At 37.9% G+C, this 21,241-nt stretch overlaps 1 protein-coding gene across 2 annotated transcripts in view; it reads right to left on the bottom strand.

Annotated features, from left to right (window-relative positions):
* fchsd2 (FCH and double SH3 domains 2) overlaps positions 1–21,241 on the bottom strand; it is a 62,800-nt gene that overhangs the window by 18,974 nt on the left and 22,585 nt on the right. Inside the window, exons 4-13 of one of the 2 annotated variants that reach the window (XM_004075794.5) lie at positions 20,734–20,813; positions 16,338–16,482; positions 16,106–16,239; positions 15,710–15,764; positions 15,415–15,543; positions 6,526–6,648; positions 5,298–5,393; positions 4,561–4,635; positions 1,958–2,074; positions 1,740–1,844 (exon numbers count right to left, since the gene is read on the bottom strand). In XM_004075794.5, coding sequence (XP_004075842.1) covers positions 1,740–1,844; positions 1,958–2,074; positions 4,561–4,635; positions 5,298–5,393; positions 6,526–6,648; positions 15,415–15,543; positions 15,710–15,764; positions 16,106–16,239; positions 16,338–16,482; positions 20,734–20,813 — 1,059 coding nt within the window. The remainder of the gene's footprint in view (positions 1–1,739; positions 1,845–1,957; positions 2,075–4,560; positions 4,636–5,297; positions 5,394–6,525; positions 6,649–15,414; positions 15,544–15,709; positions 15,765–16,105; positions 16,240–16,337; positions 16,483–20,733; positions 20,814–21,241) is intronic. The other variant, XM_011482766.4, reaches the window with a different exon arrangement.

The raw sequence follows: 21,241 nt of genomic DNA, 5'->3' as shown, positions 1-21,241 counted from the left end.
CACAGCCTCTTCCTCTGTGTGATTACATTGGAACCATCCTGTCTATTCCAGCATTTTTCCTTTTTTAGAACATGGTACCCTCCAAGCTGGCAACACTAAATAGACACTGAGACCCACCTGACCACCACATTTACTGTTATGTCAATACAATCAATTACTTCAAAAGAGATGTTTTTGTCATCATTTTAAAGAACTGATTGTCTCTTGAGATCCATAAAGGACACATGGTGTCATGAGCATGATTTATTTCCTCTGTGATGAACTGAATGCTGTTTTCTTCACATTCCCTTTCAGTTGAAACCTAAAAATCCTAATTTCTTTCTGTTAAATCCACACTTGGATTTTTGGTTGATAATGAAACAGAACCTTTGAAAGGCTCAGCTAAAGGAAATGAGTTCATGTCAAAGGATCGTTGGCGCCATCACCATCCAGATAAAAGTACCATCTCGAAGCATGAATGTCTTCTGTCTGTTTCATATGATGAGCTGAGAGCTCATCATTTCTATCCAATGAGCTCTTTAAATATTCATCAGCACAGGGAAGGCAGTTTTGGGCCTAATGAGAGTAGGAGAGGCAGCATTCATTTAGAGGCTGAGATCATTTGATCACTGGTTACACAAATTCCAGTTCCAGTTCAGTTAAGAAAAGTTTGGAAATTCTGTTCTATTTAATACGACAGCAGAAATCGGGAAGATACCAGTGCTTTAATGAGGACGGGGGATGAGCTCCCAGAGGCTGAAGAGCAGACAGTTATAGGTTAGAAAAAGAAGAAATGAACAAATAATGGTAAATCAAAGTATAACTTTCCCTTAAAATTTACATTTTGTTCATTGAAATGTCAAAGCTCTAATCCTTTTAAGTTGACTTGTATCAAACCTTCTTCAAGTCAATATTTCCAGATAAAGGACAGTAAGCATTTTAGAAGTGTTGAAGATCCACGTGATCAGACAAAATTTGTCCTTTAATCAAAAGGAACCTTGGACAGCAACATTAGTCTAAATCCTACAGGTTTTCTGCCTCTCTGTACACTGTTGAATTTTTTTCCTCTGTTTTTTTCTTCAAAAGTCCATGATAGCATTAAATCAATCAAATCAAGTGAAATTGCAAACTGGATAAAGCTATTGACTGTATCTGAGAACTGTGGGGTCCGGCAGGCTCCACTCACTTTTAATGAGGTTGTGATAGGTCAGTTTATTTCTTGAAGAATTTAAACTACAGAAAAAATATAATAAAAAAAACAGGATCATCAAGAACATGTTAAAAAAGGTATCAGAGCAAGAATGGTTTTTCTGATAAATAGAATGAGTAACAGCTGTTTATTTCTCTGTAGAAGTCTATGGGGTTTTGGCTTCTTGGAGCCAGCGGGTACTTCCTGTTTGGAACATCAGGGGACACTCAGTTCAGTCCTCATATTCAGTCAATGGGATAAACCTGTGACCTTCCATGGTTTTTCCATAGATTCTTTAAACTATTCTAAATACACAGATTATTTTTAATGATTTTATTATCAGAACTGAAACACATTGAAGGTGGACTAAATTCTTTACATTCAGATAATTTTTAAGAAAAAAAACACTGTTACGGTAGGTTGGCCTTAATGAAAGAAAGGAATAGACTAAACTGGAAGAAACCAACAAGGGAATCGTTTGATGTATATATTATATAGTGTGGCAGAACTTGATGAACCAGCCCCCCAATAGTGATATAAAAACAGATGTAAGAGCATTGGAGTCACAGACCTCAGCTTTGCGCATCATCTCTTTGGTGTCTTCTATCTTCAGCTCCAGCTCCAGTCTGCCCTGCTCAGTGGGGGGCAAACCGTGACTTTCACACTCCTCCAGAGACTAAAAGCAACACAAGCAAACCTTCAGACGGAAACGGAGTATGGAGAACGTGAACTCCATCCATGAGATGAAGTAGAAGTTTTTCTGCGGGTTCATCCGCAGGTTAGTCTTACTCTCTTGAAGTGAATGATGTTCTTGTGCTCTCTGGCCACTCTGGTGGCCCATTTTCTGGCCTCTTTGTTCAGACTGTGTTCCTCCGTTGTTCCTGACTCAGACTCCAGCTGTCGACTCTGCACACACGAACGCACGCACGCACACACACACAAACACACCATCGTTTAGCTTTTTAACAGTGTGTAAAACTGTAAAAGCTCGAAAAAGTGACAACTTGATTGTTTTTCTTCATTATTATCTGTTCAAACTTTTGATTCTCATGAAGGATAATGACTCTGTTTCAATGTGGTTTTATTCAAGTTGTGTAGAAAACAAGCACAAGGTTCATGTTAGGTTATGTTATTCTGTTTTCTTAAAAATATAAGTTCTTTTTTTTCTGAAATGAAAATCCGTTTTAAGGAGCTTTTAGGACCCAAGAATCACATAAACCCTTGTGTTTTTAATCAGTATGCCCAACTAATTCCAGGTTCTCTTTCTGAAATCTTTGGAAAACCTAATTTCAATTCATGCATTATAGAAAAAAGTGTTAAATATCTTTGTCAGAATCCAGATGAAATCCTTTGACTTCCCCTTTAAAAACCAACACCAGACAACAAACATGCAGCACAAAAGGCTGTCTGTACATTACAATGCAAAACAAACCCATTCATTACAATTCAGTGACACTTCAGCATAAATCCAGCAACACATAAATGTTAAAGAAAAAACCAAGCAGCGGAGATTTACTGTTAAATTCTAAGTGGGGTTTCAGGGTTTCAGATTACAGATTAGGTTAGAGTGAAATACAATGTGGATAAGTGATATTCCTATCATGATAATTTTAAAAAAAATACAGACATTTTCCCATAACAGATATTGAATGGAGTAACAAGGAACACACTGATGCAAAAATAAACTCCAAGTGAAAACACGATGGATGATACTCAAGTCAACCCCACATTTGACTGGGCACTGAGGGTCCCATTCCTGCATGTTTTCCTGCATACCCTGCTCTGGCATGTTTCAATTGGCTGGACACACCTGAACCAGGTAATCAGCCATGTGTAGGGCAAGGATATCTAGAAATCATGCAGACACACCGGCACTCGAGGCCTGAAATTGCCCACCCCTGCAGAAACGTCAACAACTTTTTCACTAGGGATCTTGGAATAGTTCTCTTGTAAGCCATTCCAGCAGTCTAGCTTTAACATTGAGAATCCAGTTAGATCATGGACATATGAAGTACATCACAATGACCTCAGAGTTGTGGTTCAAGCACTTTAGAAACAACAACAACGTCACAATAACAGTCTTTTAGACGACTGTGCAGAGCAAGTGTGTTATTGTGAAGGAGCGGGGCTTAAAGGATGCCATCACAACATTACAAGTGTGAGAATGGGCGGGACCACATATACTGATGGTAGTTTAGGCTTTAAAGATAAGACCCTGAAATGTTGTGTCTCCTGTACAGAATGTGTTCGGCTCGCCACATTGACATAAATCTTCAATTGTGAGAAATCTTTGTTTTCATTTTATAATACTGGAGTAACTTTTCTGAAGGTTTGAATTTTGTGAGAAAAGTGTGGAAATATGAAAAAAAAGATGCATCAAGTGTGTAGTGAGGGGTTTTACAGCTTAAACATCTATAATACTACTTCATGGATTTCACCTATAGCAGGTTATTTTAGAACCTAGCTCTAGCGATCAATAAAGGAACATTATATATTCAAAATACTGCCCCTAAATGGCCAGCGCTTCATAGATGCATGGCTTTTTGCTCACTTGAGTGTGAATGCAAATAAGACTTAATAAAAGTGAGAAATTGTCCTGCCTTGGTCGGATTTCTCCTGGTGAATCTTTATCTTTCACAACAAAAGTGATGCGTTTGCCTGATGAGGTGGCTTTACTCATCAATGCCATTGTTTAGTCAGAAGTCAAAATGCATTAGAAACGTATACAAATTCAAGAACATTAATGGTTTCAAATGTACTTTACATCTGCAGCAACACAATGAGAGCGTTTCTTCTGTGACATTATTATAACTTTGATGGCCAAGATCATGAGTTCGAATGACTTTTGCAGGTTCTCCTCACAGCATCAGGTCATTTGTTTATCTTGGTTTAATTCTGATTCGGAATCAAAAGACTCACAAAATATTTAAGATTTACAAATACAATTTCCTATTGGTTCACGTGTAGATAAAAGATGATTTTTTAACACAATTATGCCTTTGTGATGTTGTCTGTCATTTTCATGCAAGAGGAAAAAAACTCCTATTTGTCAAATAATAAAGTCACATTTTTTGAAACCGTGAATTATTTCAGGCTTGACTTTATAAGACAAAATCTACATAGGATTTGATATTTAAACTTCAAATTTGCATCAGTTGGGTTTGTAAGGTCTAAAATTGAACATGTAATCGTTCATATACCCCTAGATAAACAAAAAAAACAGAATATACTATTTAAATTTCTGCATTAAAGCGATAAATCAAGTAAAACTTTGTCTAACTTATTTCAGTCTTTAACTGTATGCAAATGTGACCAACCCAGAGCGCTATCATATGGACTTTAGGGGACCATTTTAGGAATGAGGATGGAATGCCAACAATGGTTAAAACTACCTGTGCCAGGGTCATTCTCATGGCACTGACGGGCGACGGCTCAATGTCCACCAACTGCTCCTCCGAGCTTAGAGTCTGCCGCGCACAGACGATCAGGGGAGGGTCAGTGAGAAAAGAGTTTGGGGAAGAGTGTTAGAACAGGTTAAAGGAAAAGGAAGAAGACAAACGAGGAAGGAACAGCTTATCGGTGAGTACAGGCATCAGAGCGGCAGGCAGAAAAGATCAAAGGATAGATAAAGAGACATGGATGGAAAAGCCAGGACAGACATTCATTTGGTAGATTTTCAAAATGTGTTATATTTCTTAATAAATAGACTTTTTAGACTGGATGACTGATACAAGTAAAAGAAGAAAATTTTTGTTAAAGTTAACGGGATTATTGCATTGGAGTTTCATTCTAAATGTAGAAAGAAGTGGATGCAGACTTCATTAGAAAATTGGAGAAGTGGAATATCTTTTCTCAATACATGTAAAAACAATGAGCAATTTTAAGCATTGTTACAATTCATTTGTGATCGCTACTTATTTCTTAAATTATATCATAAATATCAAAAGCAAACGGAGGAAAGAACTCGTACTCTGCCACATTTTGTTTTTCTAAATAAACATCAGTGTTTTTTTGCTCTTGTGTTTTGGATAAAGTATGGTTCAGCTTCAAAAAGGCTCAAGTACAAACAATCCAAGGACTTTAGGCACAGCAGGACAATTGTACACTCGTGTATGCAGAAAAGTCTCACCATGTCACATTCACTGGGCTGGAACTGAAAGTCCTGTGATTTGTGAAAGACTGGGTTTTCCTGCATGAACAACTGCTGGTTGAACTCTTGAATTATCTAAGGGAAAAGAAAATTCCAATCCAAACGTTAATCCACTGCAGCCTGTTGATTAGACAAAACCAAGTTTAAACTCAAGGAGACAATCATTAAACTGTCTTAAACAGGTTTTGTTTCTGATCCCTTTCAATGGAAAGAGTGACAGTTTCATTGAACAGCATGTATGAGGTCAAAATGAGCAAGAAGAAAAATGTATGAGATGCATGATTCTATTCTAATATACAGCAGGAGTGGCGCATCACCGTTAAAGCCTTAGTCACATGGATGGATACAGGCTGTCTGTGGCTAAAAATGGTTAAATCTGTTGGGGGCACACGGGTTATCAGCAGGAAATATCAAGATCATGGACCGTTCAGTGAACCCGTACAGAGAAAATGTTCATATACAATTTTTTCTACCAGCATGCTGCGTGTGACTGGTCGTACCGAACACATATACAACACTAATAGGTATGTAAGGGGGAAAGCAAGTGACACAGGCGCAAGGATCCCATGCTGGTCACGTAAGATGTACGGTACTCACTCCTTGTTTGGAGTCTGACTGTTAGAAATAAGGAAATTAGACAATCAGAGTGTTGTTTGTGTGGAATCCTACGGGTGTATTATGGGCAATCACATGCACACCCTGTGCTTGCACAGTCGTAGGTAAACAGTAAGGGGCCAGTACTGCCACCTTACTAAAGGCTACAGCTTGGCGTAAGGACACCGTACGACACAGCATCACCCGTACGTCAGAAGTATGTGTAACTTACATTAGCCTTTTGAATGGTTCATGAACCCACATGCATGACAACGATATGTTCCATTTTCATGATGCGTCTTGAGGTGGCAGTATGAGCCTCACACCTATGCCCCCTTTAAGATGCAGCAGTTCCTCTCCATTACCCTCCATAGATCCGAACAACCCAAAAACCACAGCACCTGTATGGGTCAACCCCCCATTGACCCTGTCCATGTGACTAAGGCTTTAGGATGCACACACAAAACGTAATGTGCTAAAATAAATTACCCCATTGTTTCATGCAATCACACCCCTAATGTGAAACATCATGATGTCATCACGATGACGAGAAACCTTTCATTTAAAATAAAAGCTACTGGGCATGCACATAGCTGAGATGTTTGTGACTCACTCTGGTCGATTTCTCCAACAGAAACTGGAAGGTGTTATGTGATGTTTGAGAGGCCTCCAGCTCGGTGCGACACAGCGCTACCAGGTAGTCCTTCACATGTTCATAGATCCTCCCATCCAGAGCCTTCAGGACAAACAGGCAGACCGATGGGTTACATGCTAAACCCAACATTTATTCAGCGTTTCTTCTTCATCCATTCACATTAAAGGATAAACCACAAAGCAGGGGGCTTTCAGGGGCGAAATGAGCAAAGCTGTGGACCACAGACAGAAGAAGCTGCATTCATTTCTCAGAATGAGTCAATACTCATGAATGCAGCTTCTGAATGAACCAAAATATGTGTTTGGAGGAGCAAGTTCTCACAGCTGCCGGGGTCAGTGAATGGCTTTAGGTTGTGAGAAAAAATAAATGAATACAATAAAGACAAAAATACATTTCCTGCAAACATGTTCAGAAGCCGGGTTAAAGTGAGGTTTTAAACAGAGCTAATAAACAATGGGAGTCTGGCAAAGGAATTATGTCATGAAGGGTGGGTTGTTGGTTGACTTCAATCCACATGTTCCCTCATCATTCTGGTAACTTCCTCCTCCCCCTTTCCTCTCTTCCTGCCCTCCTCTTTCTGTCCATTTATGGTAGCACTAAAACGAAATGAGTCAGGTTCCAGAAAAAGGTTCTTTCCCGTGCTATGGCTGTTGGGTGTGTGTATGTTTTTCTGTGTGTGCGATAACGTCAAATGACTTCATCAGTTAAAACAACAATAATTACAGCACAGAGGAGCAGGAAGGAGATCATCGGTGTGCGTTTAGAGGACAGAAACAGCCATGCTGATTCCAGACAGCAGGGGGAGTCATGGAGCAGTTCCTGCCCTCATAACCAGCAGATGAACTCACCAGCCTAAGATTTGGGTTTTTATTGCAGTCTAGCATTACTTCCTCCACTCAGTCCATGCTTATGTTTCACTCCTATGTCATTTTTAAAAATATATATTTGTATTTTTTCTATTCATAGGTGACATAGGAGACAAGCTTTCATTATGGCAAATGGAGGTGAGGGACTGTTTTCTTCTACAACTTCTTCCACTTTCGGCTTCTCCCATCAGGGGTCGCCACAGCGAACAAGTCGCATGGTAAATTTGGCAATGTTTTACGCCGGATGCCCTTCCTGACGCAACCTTCTCAAACCGGGCTTGGAACCGGCAGAGGTAGAGAAGGGAACAGGGAGCAGCCCGGAGTCGAACCCAGGTTTCACGGATGGAAGGCGCCGCAAACCAGCACGAGCTAAACTGGCTCTGTTTTCTTCTACAACATTTCTAAAAATGTTGTTTCTTTCTGTTCAAGAACAAAAACTGTTTGATGATGAAACTGCAACTTTCCTATGATTCCTTAGTTCTGGAGATATTTTATTGTGTGTTTTTGGTAGTTTTAAAGACCCTATACAATGCAAAGTGTATCACAATATTCATTTCTCACGAAAACAATCCCCAAAGTGGTATTTTGATACATTCATGCATTTCTGAGCTAGCTGTGTTTAGCAAAAACTCTTTCCTTTTATATGCACAATATGTAAATCCATTCATTCATTCATCTTGTAAGCCATTTTGTTCCCTTTCGGGGTCACTGGGCTGCTGGAGCCTATCCTGGCCACACGTGGGCGGAGGCTGGGGACATCCTGGAGAGGTCGCCAGTCTGTCGCAGGGCCACAATCACACACCCATGCACTCTCACATTTACACTTAGGGACAAGTTAGAGTAACTAATTAACCAATGAAGCATGTTTTTGGATGGTGGGAGGAAGCCGGAGTCCCCCCACGAATGAACGGGGAGAAGATGCAAACTCCACACAGAAAGGTGTGGTACAGTCCACCGGCTGGAAAGTGAGACACTTTCTAAATAAGAGGGACAAATAACAAGTCGTTATCCCAGGTACTAAATCTGCTGCCCTGTCTTATGCACATCCATCTTTGCAAATGTTTGGATGTCTGCATCCACAAGGAGCAAAAGGCAGTGCTTCAGAGATGGAGTCGTCTTACTTCAGGGTAGGAAAGGTAGGAAGCTCAAGAAAATAACTACTATTTATTAATAAAATCCTTTTGTGTGCCAAAGAATACATCATCCTATACATGGGTATTGTTTACTATAAAAGGTTTAAGAATAGCATGGTATAGGTTGTTTAACATGTTCTTATGGCACTTTTTTCATGATGGAGGACATATTTAAAGAAAAATAAGCTCGAAATTGGGTTTCTGACTATTTCTTTAATCAAATATAAATGAATCATGCGCATTTTAAAAAAATGTAGTTTGAAAAAGCCTAGCCTGTATTTATGATGTCGAAAATACACTGGGTGGCCCAAAAGCTTCCTGCTCCACTCCATTCTAATGCATCCACTTGTAGACGACTAGATCCATGTACGTCTTTTCTTCGTCTGAGCTGGAATCTGGATCACAACTCTATGGATGGATAGCCCAAAATTCCTCGCCATCTTTGTTGCACCAGTAATGTTAGCTTGGGGAATGAAGTCAGGGCAGGTTTACTCTGACCCAACGGTTCCGCCCACAACTCAGAGGTGAATTTCTAAAGAACTACTGCCGCTCTGCAGAAACTGTCCTAGAAAAGTTTTTTTTATTTTTTTATTGGCTAAAAACGGCATTGTGATAATTAAAAGACCACTGGGAACGCTTTGAAAATAGATCAAAAGATGATCGGAGTGAGTATTTCAGTGTTTTACAGATAAGATGTGTAAACACCACAAATGAAACTAAAGCACGGAGAAGATGAACAGCTTGCTTCCCTCTAGCAGTGTCTCTCACTTTCCTTGTGGATTTGCATGCACATATTTGTTTACATGCATCTTCCTTACAGTTCCATCCTTCCATCAGGAGCTAAGGATCTATTATTCAGAGATGCCTCCTAGTATAGATGCTGAGGATCGCCTGCAGCGGTGTATGTCACAGTCAAGTAGAACATGTTGAAGCAATATTGGGGGGGAAGAAAAATGGAAACAAGCACTCGAATTTCAAACAAAACTGACTACCAAAAATTAAGAGGGATGTAGCTGTTGGGTTGCATTTCTATTTCTTGAAACAAGCATTTATATCATAACTCGTAATTTTTTGTAAACTACCGGTAATTTTTCCCCCCAATATTTGCTGAGGTAATTGCATGCTTACAAAAATCAAGCAATTGTCACTAGGGGTGTGTACTGGCAAGATTCTGGCGATACGATACGTATCCCGATATTGTACCGGAACACATGTTTTTCTCTTTTTTTTTTTTTTTTTTAAATATGACTTAGGAAAAACTCTACTTGAATTTCAATACGTCTTTCATTTCAATAAATATGGTCAAATTCAGTTTATTTAATGATCACAATGTTAAGCACTGCAACTGTGTCTCATATAGAAGTTGCTTTTACCCGGGCAAATTTATAGTGCTTTTGTTTTGGTAACCTAAAATATAGAAAGGGAAAAGTCAGCATTGTCTGATTTCCACCACAAAATATATTTCAGTATATGAAAAAAATGGAATGAATGTGGCTTAATCAATAAGGTTGTAAAAGTATAATTGGGGAAATAAAGCACTTTGTATTTTCAATATTGCTTAATGTAGCTTCTCCAGTACCTTTAAGCGATTCAGGAGCCTGAATCTTCTTCCACTTTCGGCTTCTCCCATCAGGGGTCGCCACAGCGAACAAGTCGCATGGTAAATTTGGCAATGTTTTACGCCGGATGCCCTTCCTGACGCAACCTTCTCAAACCGGGCTTGGAACCGGCACAGAGGTAGAGAAGGGAACAGGGAGCAGCCCGGAGTCGAACCCTGGTTTCACGGACGGAAGGCGCCGCAAACCAGCACGAGCTAAACCGGCTCCCGATTCAGGAGCCTGAATGGTGTTTCAAAAAAAAATTTTTTTAAAGGAGGGGGGAGGGGCACTAATTCTTTCCAAGAACAATAAAGTGTGATGATGAGGCAGCATTACTCATAACAACAAAAAAAACTGCCTCTGGCTGAGGTCTTCCTGTTGTTTTGTGCAGAGTAGAGCTCTTCAAAGAGGCTCCGTGTGCTCTGCTGCCAACTAGCGGTCAGAGGGTGAAGTGGAAAACACCCCTAATTTGTACTACTATAAAAAAAATAATTGTTCGTTCCAGAATTTGTGGCCAACAAACTGCTTAAAATCATTACCCTCCAATTAACATTTACTGAATATGACACTAAAAAGAATAGAACATAAACTACTGTCAGAAACAAAGTTATCCAGTCTTTTCTGCCTAAGACGTGTAGTTTCATAAAAAGTGTTGCTTCTGTAATACATTTTCTGTTTTTTCTTAATGGTTTTTTAAAAATCTGCACTTTGAAGAACCAACACTTTAAAGAACCAACACTTTAAAGAACCAACACTTTAAAGAACCAACACTTTTACAAACCAACACTTTTACAAACCAACACTTTAAAGAACAAACACTTTTAAAAACCAACATTTTAAAGGACAAACACTTTTACAAACCAACAATTTAAAGAACCAACACTTTAAAGAACCAACACTTTAAAGAACCAACACTTTAAAAACCAACACTTTAAAAAACTAACACTTTAAAAACCAATACTTTTACAAACCAACACTTTAAAGAACCAACACTTTTACAAACCAACACTTTAAAAATCAACACTTTGAAGAACCAACACTTTAAAGAACCAACACTTTAAAGAACCAACACTTTTACAAACCAACACTTTTACAAACCAACACTTTAAAGAACCAACACTTTTAAAAACCAACACTTTAAAGAACCAACAATTCTATAAACCAACAGTTTTACAAACCAACACTTTAAAGAACCAACACTTTAAAAACCAACACTTTGAATAAACCAACACTTTAAAGAACCAACACTTTAAAAACCAACACTTTTACAAACCAACACTTTAAAGAACCAACATTTTAAAGAACCAACACTTTAAAGAACCAACACTTTTACAAACCAACACTTTAAAGAACCAACACTTTTACAAACCAACACTTTTACAAACCAACACTTTAAAGAACAAACACTTTTAAAAACCAACATTTTAAAGGACAAACACTTTTACAAACCAACAATTTAAAGAACCAACACTTTAAAGAACCAACACTTTAAAGAACCAACACTTTAAAAACCAACACTTTAAAAAACTAACACTTTAAAAACCAAAACTTTTACAAACCAACACTTTAAAGAACCAACACTTTAAAGAACAAACACTTTTACAAACCAACACTTTAAAAATCAACACTTTGAAGAACCAACACTTTAAAGAACCAACACTTTTACAAACCAACACTTTTACAAACCAACACTTTAAAGAACAAACACTTTTAAAAACCAACATTTTAAAGGACAAACACTTTTACAAACAAACAATTTAAAGAACCAACACTTTAAAGAACCAACACTTTAAAGAAAAAACACTTTAAAGAACCAACACTTTAAAAAACCAACACTTTAAAAACCAAAACTTTTACAAACCAACACTTTAAAGAACCAACACTTTTACAAACCAACACTTTAAAGAACCAACACTTTTAAAAACCAACACTTTAAAGAACCAACACTTTTAAAAACCAACACTTTAAAGAACCAACACTTTTAAAAACCAACACTTTAAAGAACCAACAATTCTATAAACCAACAGTTTTACAAACCAACACTTTAAAGAACCAACACTTTAAAAACCAACACTTTGAATAAACCAACACTTTAAAGAACCAACACTTTAAAAACCAACACTTTTACAAACCAACACTTTAAAGAACCAACAATTCTATAAACCAACAGTTTTACAAACCAACATTTTAAAGAACCAACACTTTAAAAACCAACACTTTGAATAAACCAACACTTTAAAGAACCAACATTTTAAAGAACCAACACTTTAAAGAACCAACACTTTTACAAACCAACACTTTAAAGAAACCAACACTTTGAAGAACCAACACTTTACAGGGCTCCAGACTAACTTTTTTCACTAGGAGCACAGTGGCCCCTAACTGAAAATTTTAGGGGCACAACTAGAAAATTTAGGGGCGCATACCGTAAATCAAAATTCTAACCAAATCTACTAATTTCCACTGTATTACTAATAAATACTTTAATAATAGATGCAGAAATTACAATGTGCTGTTTCAAATTCAGTGTCACATTTTAATCTGCACTTTTGAAGATGCAACAACAAGGTAAACTGACAAAAGCATCGCTGTCATGACAGTACAAATAGTTAAGAAAACTGATGGAAATTTATCTTTGTGACACCAAATAGGTGCAGCCAAGATGCACAGTAAGCGTGTTTGAGATCACCCAGGTGAACTCAACGCTGCGCAGATCACCTGGTGTGTGACATATATTTTTGTTTTTGCTCCAACATTAACTGTCAATCATCACAAAAATTTCAGGAGAAAGGGGTGGGAGCAAGGGGCAAACCTACCCGGACACAGCTGGAAACTGAACTGACTGAAAGCTGCCCTACAGGCTACAAAACAATGCATTATGGGACATGTGTCCTGATGGTTTTTGTAGTGGAGGGATTAATCAAAATAATTTAAAATACCAATTCATTAAAAAAGGCTACATACATTACAAAACATTAAATAATCACAAAATATATAATAACACAGATCATACTAAGGGGGAGAAGAATATTAAAACTAAACTGAATGTTAAGGACAACTCCATTTCCAGGCGAGGTGCTGGTTCATTTAAAAAACGTCTATCGTTGCATTTTCCCCACGTATTTTCAGTGTGTCTAAAACTAATGTTGTTTTTGCTCGAGCGTGTTTAAAGTTCAAGCCCCGTTAGCTGTCACGCATGTAGGTGTGGGACATTTATTCTCCTCAGCTGACCCGACTCCCGGGGGAGCGGTGTGCTGCCGTAACGGCCGTGCATAAACCCTTTGATGCGCCGCCGTAACCGTAACCAAAACCTAAACCTTCCTCCGGGTCTGTGCGGCCCAGAGAAAAGTTCAGCACGGACTGCATGTATTTAGAAAATTACGAGCGAAAAGATACGTTCTAGAAAGGAAAGTAAGGAACTCCTTCATGTGGTCCGGGGAGGGCGCTGTCAGGTGTCCTGCTTTCAAACCCTGTCATTGTCACGCCCCCAAGAGTCATATACCCCACTGTGATTGGTTGGTCAGCTCTAGGCCCCTCCCCCTACACGCATTTTAGCCACTCAGTGGCTTTCCCTATTCTTCTCACACGCAGTGGCCGCCTCACACACAGGCATCACGCGAGTGTGTGCTCGCGTTTCATGAGTATGTGCGCGAGTGTGTGTGTCTGCCTGCGTGCGTGTGCGTCTCATTGATTATTTCATTGATCATTGACGTGCCCCTTCCACGTTTAATGTATAAAAAAATACGAAGGGGGTGGGGGAGGCAAATTTACTGGTCGCACATGTGCGAATGGATGTAAAATTCAGTCGCACACTCTCAAATTTTGGTCGCAAAATGCGACCAATTGCTCGCAGTCTGGAGCCCTGCTTTAAAGAACCAACACTTTTACAAACCAACACCTTAAAGAACAAACACTTTTAAAAACCAACATTTTAAAGGACAAACACTTTTACAAACAAACAACTTAAAGAACCAACACTTTAAAGAACCAACACTTTAAAGAAAAAACACTTTAAAGAACCAACACTTTAAAAACACAACACTTTAAAAACCAAAACTTTTACAAACCAACACTTTAAAGAACCAACACTTTTACAAACCAACACTTTAAAGAACCAACACTTTTAAAAACCAACACTTTAAAGAACCAACAATTCTATAAACCAACAGTTTTACAAACCAACACTTTAAAGAACCAACAATTCTATAAACCAACAGTTTTACAAACCAACACTTTAAAGAACCAACATTTTAAAGAACCAACACTTTAAAGAACCAGCAATTTTATAAACCAACACTTTAAAGAACCAACATTTTAAAGAACCAACACTTCTATAAACCAACAGTTTTACAAACCAACACTTTTAAAAATCAACACTATAAAGAACCAACACTTTAAAAAACCAACACTTTAAAAACCAAAACTTTTACAAACCAACACTTTAAAAACCAAAACTTTTACAAACCAACACTTTAAAGAACCAACACTTTTACAAACCAACACTTTAAAGAACCAACACTTTTACAAACCAACACTTTAAAGAACCAACACTTTTACAAACCAACACTTTAAAGAACCAACACTTTTAAAAACCAACACTTTAAAGAACCAACACTTCTATAAACCAACAGTTTTACAAACCAACACTTTAAAGAACCAACACTTTAAAAACCAACACTTTTATAAACCAACACTTTAAAAAACCAACATTTTAAAGAACCAACACTTCTATAAACCAACAGTTTTACAAACCAACACTTTTAAAAATCAACACTATAAAGAACCAACATTTTAAAGAACCAACACAAGGCAAGAAGGCCCTGGTTCAAGTACCAGCTGGGGGACGTGAAACAAAACATCAATGGGGGATCTTTCTGTGGGGAGTTTGCATGTTCTCCTCGAGCATACGTGGGTTTTCTCCGGGGACTCCGGCTTCCTCCCACCATCCAAAAACATGCTTCATAGGTTTATTGGTTAATCTTAATTGTCCCTAAGTGAATGTGAGATTGAATGGATGTGTGATATGTGGCCCTGCGACAGACTGGCGACCTCTCCAGGATGTCCCCAGCCTTCGCCCACAAGTGGCCGGGATAGGCTCCAGCAGCCCCGTGACCCCGAAAGGGATAAAACGGATTAGATAACACTTAGAGAGCCAAAACTTTTACAAAAATTTTGTTCTGGTGTAAACTAATAATTTTTCAGGTTCTAAATAATTGTATTGTCTCTGCTTTAATCCTTCAGTAAACATACCTGTATGCAGTGCGGCAGATCCGTGTGGTAGTAGCGGTCGTGATGAGCGTTGGCAGCAGCTAGCGTTAGCAAGTAGTCATTCCTGGCCTGCGTTGCCTTGGAGTTACAGTCGCTTCTTTTAGCTTTCAACTGAAACCAAACAGCAAAACACATCAATGCAGGACTCCACTGGAGAAACAGATAAGAGCTTAGAGATTCAGATGAAGGCATTCAGGAGAAACAAGGTGAAATGTCTTAAAATAGCCTCAGTGAAAGGCTGACCTTTAAAGGTTGGTGACACTAGAGGCTCTCTTACCTTCACACTTGCTTTCTGTAAACTAATTCTTGACTGAAAAAGACCCAATTTAGATCTAAGAGAAAAAGAACGACAAAAATAAATAAATTAGTCCTACTAAATGATAAGGACATTTTGTCACATTCACTTCAGCACTAGGGGTGGGAGATCATGGGAATTTGGGTATCGATCCGATACCAAGTACTTACAGGGCCAGTATCGCTGATTTCTTTACAGATACTTTGTCTTGAAATGTTCGATTTTTGGAAATACACATTTTTTTGGTATATAAGTGTATACTAAAACACAGGACAGAGACTTACAGCAAATAAAAGTGTTTGTTTGTTGGATTGAATAATGAGAGTATCTACCAAATAGCAAGTTTCCTTCTGACACACAAAGTGAGGCTGAACTCACTTGGCCTCAATATCGGCTTTCTCTCGTACAGCGTGGGCCACCTGCTCACACTCGTAGTATTTCTTCTTGGCTTTTGCCAACTCCTTCACAGATTCTTGCAGCTCAGCTTGAATGTCACTTAGCTGGTCGATGGTCTGCAAGGACAAAACGCAAACAGGTCAGCTGTTCAAAAGTCCACACCAGTAAGATTCATGACAGTAAGTCAGAGACGGGGAGCTCTGGATCTCCTCACCTTTTTGAGTTGCTGTTCTTTATAAAGTCTAACAGTCTTTGCAGGCTCTGATACTTGACTCTTGTAGTTATCACACACGTTGAGCTTGGACTGGCTCACCTGGACCGTTCCCTCCAGGTACGCCCTCCAAACTGCATAAACATTCCTTTCAAAAGAGGAAAAAGACAAAAATCATATTCCAGGTATGGCTGCAACTAAAGACCATTGTGTTTGTCATCTACTGCAGAGGCCCCAACCCCCAGGCTGTGGACCGTTAGCAGTCTGTGGGCCACCTGGTACCGGTCCGCACAGAAAAAAATAAAAAGCATAAGCTAAATTGGATTATGTAAGTTTTGTTTATTTTCTGATACTGACGAAAGTTTTATTTGGAAAACTACCGGATTCCATTCACCACATCCATCTGTCTTGACAGAGCTGCTGGGTTGGTAGTTGGTAGGTCAACACTTAAAGCTCACAAAAACCAAATAATAAAACGCATTTGGAACGTTTCTTTGTGGAGAAAAGAGCCAGCAAGGAAACTGAAGAAGAGCCTTAAACTTTAAAGAATAAAGAATAAAGCTGTTATTTACAGGCAAAACCAGGAGCTTTCCTCCAAATACGGATTTCTGGAGACAGTTGTTCCCAGGTACCAGAACCTGCACCGCTCTGCCTGACTTTTGAATGTTTCACTCACACAGATAATGAAGTTCAAAACACGGTGGATTCATTTTTTTTAATATATATTTAGAAAATACCAGTTTTACGACGGTTGTGTTATTGGTTGAATGCTGTAAAGCATTCAACCCTTTGTTTTCCTCTTCTGCTATCTTCCGCCGTTTTTCGGCACTTAACTCCTTCTACAATTTTTAACCGATTGTAACCATTCAACTTTTAAAATGTTCAGCTCTTTCAGCTAATTACTGCTATGACTTTTGGTACTTCTAATCCTTGTACTTTTTAAGATATTCCAGTTTTTCCGGGAATTTTTACCCTATTAAAATGCATTGGGAAGTTATGGTGCATGAGGCGCCCGGTTCGAAACCCGGTTTGGACACTTCAAATTTTTTTTATCCATTTAACTTTTAAAATTTTCTACCCTTTCAACTTATTCCAACAATGACTTTTGGTCATTCAAATCATTGAACTTTTTAAGATATTCCAGGATTTTCCAGGATTTTTGCTCCGTTTAAATACAAGGATGATCCTTGAAAACCTTTTTTGTTTTAACCACTGTAACTTCAACATGCTTCCAGCTAGAGACACCGTTCAAACATTGAAATGTTCGCAAGGCTTTGGACTTCAATATAAGGCTCAAAACTATTATGGGATGGCAACACCACCTAGAGTTTGGTGGCCATTTTGTGCCAAAATGTGAGGCAATTTTAAACTTCTTCAAACTTTCACCTACTTTAATCATTCTACTATTACAATGTTCAACCCTGTCAGCTTATTCCTTTCAGCTACTACTTCTGGTCTTTCAAATCTTTGAACTTTTCAAGATATCCCAAGATTTTCCAGGATTTTCCAAGACTTTTGCTTCATTTAAATACATGGAGAGTTCTTGAAAACCTCTGTTTCTTTTAAGCATTATAACTTTAACATGCTTTTGGCAAGAGACACTGTTCAAATATTGAAATGCTCACAAGGCTTTGGACTTCAACATACGTTTTGAAATTATTATGGGATGGCAATACAACCTGGAGTTTGGCGGCCATTTTGTGCCTAAATGTGAGGCGATATTAACCTTCAGTTTTTAACCTATTTTAACCAGTTTACTATTGAAATGTTCAACTCTTATAGCTTATTCCTTTCAGCTATGAATCTCGGGCCTTCATATACTTGAACTTTTCAAGATATTCCAGGATATTCCAGGATTTTCCAAGATTTTTGCTTCATTTAAATACATGGAGAATTCTTGAAAACTTTTGTTTCTTTCAAGCATTATAAGTTCAACATACTTGTAGCTAGAGATACCGTTCAAACATTAAAATGATCACCAGGCTTTGGACTATAAAATACGTTTAGAAATCATTATGGGATGTCGACACAACCTACTGTTTGGTTGCCATTTAATGACAAAATCTAAAGCAAATATTGCAATAAACTTCATCCATGGCTTGAACGGAACATATTGAAATTCACTGGATCTGGACATATAAGGAATGTGGGCGTGGTTAGCCAACAAACTTCGTTGCTAAGGACGTCCAAAGGTTTACTTTTTCCGATTTGTCTGAAACTAATGTCGATTTGTTCGTCATCCCCAGGCGACCCAAACATAAAATGGTTGCTATGGAGATAAAATTAATAGAAAAGCCGCCATTTTGAAAAAAGTGGATTTTCTGTCAACTTAGAACATGTAGCTTTTGCCAATATGATACTCTCAAACAATGTGTTTTTTTGAGTCAGTTGATGATGCTGATGCTAGCAATTTTAGCCATTTTAGCATCATCTTCAAATTTTCAACAGTACATCCATTTTTATCAACAATTTCAGCTTTCATGCTTAACTCCGTCTACAAATCTTGACCTGTTTTGGTCATTCTACTTTTACAATGCTCACCTTTGACTTTTGGTCCTTTAACTTTTCAAAATATTCCAGGATTTTCCAGGACAGTTCAGCTATTTTTTCAACAATTTCAGCTTTCATGCTTAACTCCTTCTACAATGTTTGACCTATTTTAGACATTCTACTTTTACAATGTTCAGCTTTTTCATCATATTTCTGCTTTCATTCAGCAATACAGCATTCAACCCTGCATTTTCTTCTGGAAATGCAGCTTCTTCTAGTTTTATTTTGCTTTATTTACGCCTGACGCCTTACAAGTCAGACGTGGCTAAAGTTAGTTAGCATCCACTTGTTAGCATCCACTTTGATGTCTTCATCTTCATCACAAAATCTAAGTTTAAACCAGCCACAAACAGTTTTACAGAGAATCCTGATTCAATCAAATAAAATTGGTGATTTATGGAGGCTTGTAAAAGGGACATTTAAGAATTGTCCTATAACAAGGGAGAACTAGGTAGTCATCTGTTAAGAATAAATCTTAAATAAATCTTGATAAATCTAGTGCCCTTTTTGCCCTGAAAGATGATCCGAGACTTGGTTGAGGTCTCAGTGTTATGACATTCTATGAAAAAAACATTGCCTTTATTAATTTTTTTCACAAATCAGAATCAACTTCAACAAGTCACCAATCTTGTTTGATTGAATCTTTGTCATATATACCAAAAAAAAATGCCTGACATCAAACCGTGGCCTGAAAAAAGATCGGAGACCGCTGATATAATGCATCAATTTAAAAAAAATATTTAATGACAAACTTGTATTTTCAAAGCATCTGTTTCTGCCTTCCTCTATTCACATCTGGTGCAGCAGAAAAGGTTCCTCAGTTTAATTGCTTTCAGTCAAAACTTTGGTCCTGAATTTCCACCCAGAATCCATTATCCATCTTCGTCAGTTTTACCCGGTTATTGAGAGATTCATCAGTGGAATAAAATATTTGATATTTTTACTGACTGATCCCATAAGACTACTGCTAGAAGATGCATATGAATTGCACTAGAAATACAAGTTCTTAGTGAAAAAAGAACATTTGTTGAGAAAATCCACTTCTATTTGAAGAAATATTCACTGATATTCTGCAAACCTTTTTAGATTAAACTAACAATAATGAAAAAAATATTGACCCTGGAAAATAAAATGCAAACTATTAAATGTGTGAGAACTTCAAGGCTTTCATCAACTTTGAAATTGGTTGAAAATTAAAAAAATTTACAAAAAAAAAGTTCTCACCTTTGCGTTATAGAAAAACTAAAAAAAGATGTTTTCAAAACAATTGAGACTAATCGACTAAACAAAACAATGATTAATTAAGTTAATTTCCATTATTTTGAATCTAATCTATAACATTAAAGTATATGTGTTGCTTCTACCTATATATTGTTGTCGAAAAGAACATACTTTTTCCACTTTTGCTTCTTTAAACATCATTTTCTTTTGCCAATCTTAAAAGTTTTATTTCATTGTACATCATCTTTTTTCTGTATACATTTCTTATTTTGGTTTTTTTCCCCATCATTTTCAGTCTGATCATCTTCAGGACACTATAATTTTATCTCTGTAGAGTTTAAAGTTAGTGCCTTTTTCTTGAATTGCTCATAGCTCAAAGAAAAACATACCAAAATAAAGGCATTTAACTAAAGTTGTCTGTGTCTAACAAGCTTTCCTGAAAAAGCCCCATGGAGGGGAAGGGGGGTGATGGAGGTTTGGTCTTTCTGACTGTAACTGCTACAGAACCTCCACAACTCAATCCCCAGACTGTACTGGTAGATATTGGCAGAATAGACAAAAACATAAAAAAGACAGACACTCTTAAATTTGATGACAACATATGTGAAGAAATTTTCCCCAAACCTACCTGTAGTCAGTTCTCTGGTCATCAGGACTGATTCCAGGCCAGTCTCTCTTCAAGTACTGACTTGCTAACTTCTGCAGAGCCTGAAAACACAAAAGATGACATCTGTAGGAGGAAGAATGACGGCTGCTTTTCTGACCATTGGCTCTTTAAACCAGTGGAAAAGGGACACTTGGTGCTCAGAAAACAAATGCATTTTATCTACCAGTATTTGAAAATGTTTGTATTGCAAAGATCCTACTTCATATAGACTGCAGATGTGTGCATCCCTGCCCAACAGCTCAGACGCCAACTGGCGCTCCAAAATGCAACCAATGGATGTGAAGGATATGGAGCAGACGAGGGCTGCACCATCTGAGGAAAACTTTCAATTTATATCAGTGGTCAATGTTGAGGTGACGATATAACTTGCGATATATGAACAAACACCAAAACAACCAAAAACATCATTTCCATTTCACTGCAACACTTTAATTTAAATAAGAGTCAAATGACCCTTGTCTACATACTG

The sequence above is a fragment of the Oryzias latipes genome, chromosome 13, assembly GCF_053564925.1.
Source record: "Oryzias latipes strain Hd-rR chromosome 13, Olatipes_Hd-rR_3.1".
NCBI classification, from domain to species: Eukaryota; Metazoa; Chordata; class Actinopteri; order Beloniformes; family Adrianichthyidae; genus Oryzias; species Oryzias latipes.
This window is presented reverse-complemented; position numbering and strand designations above follow the sequence as displayed.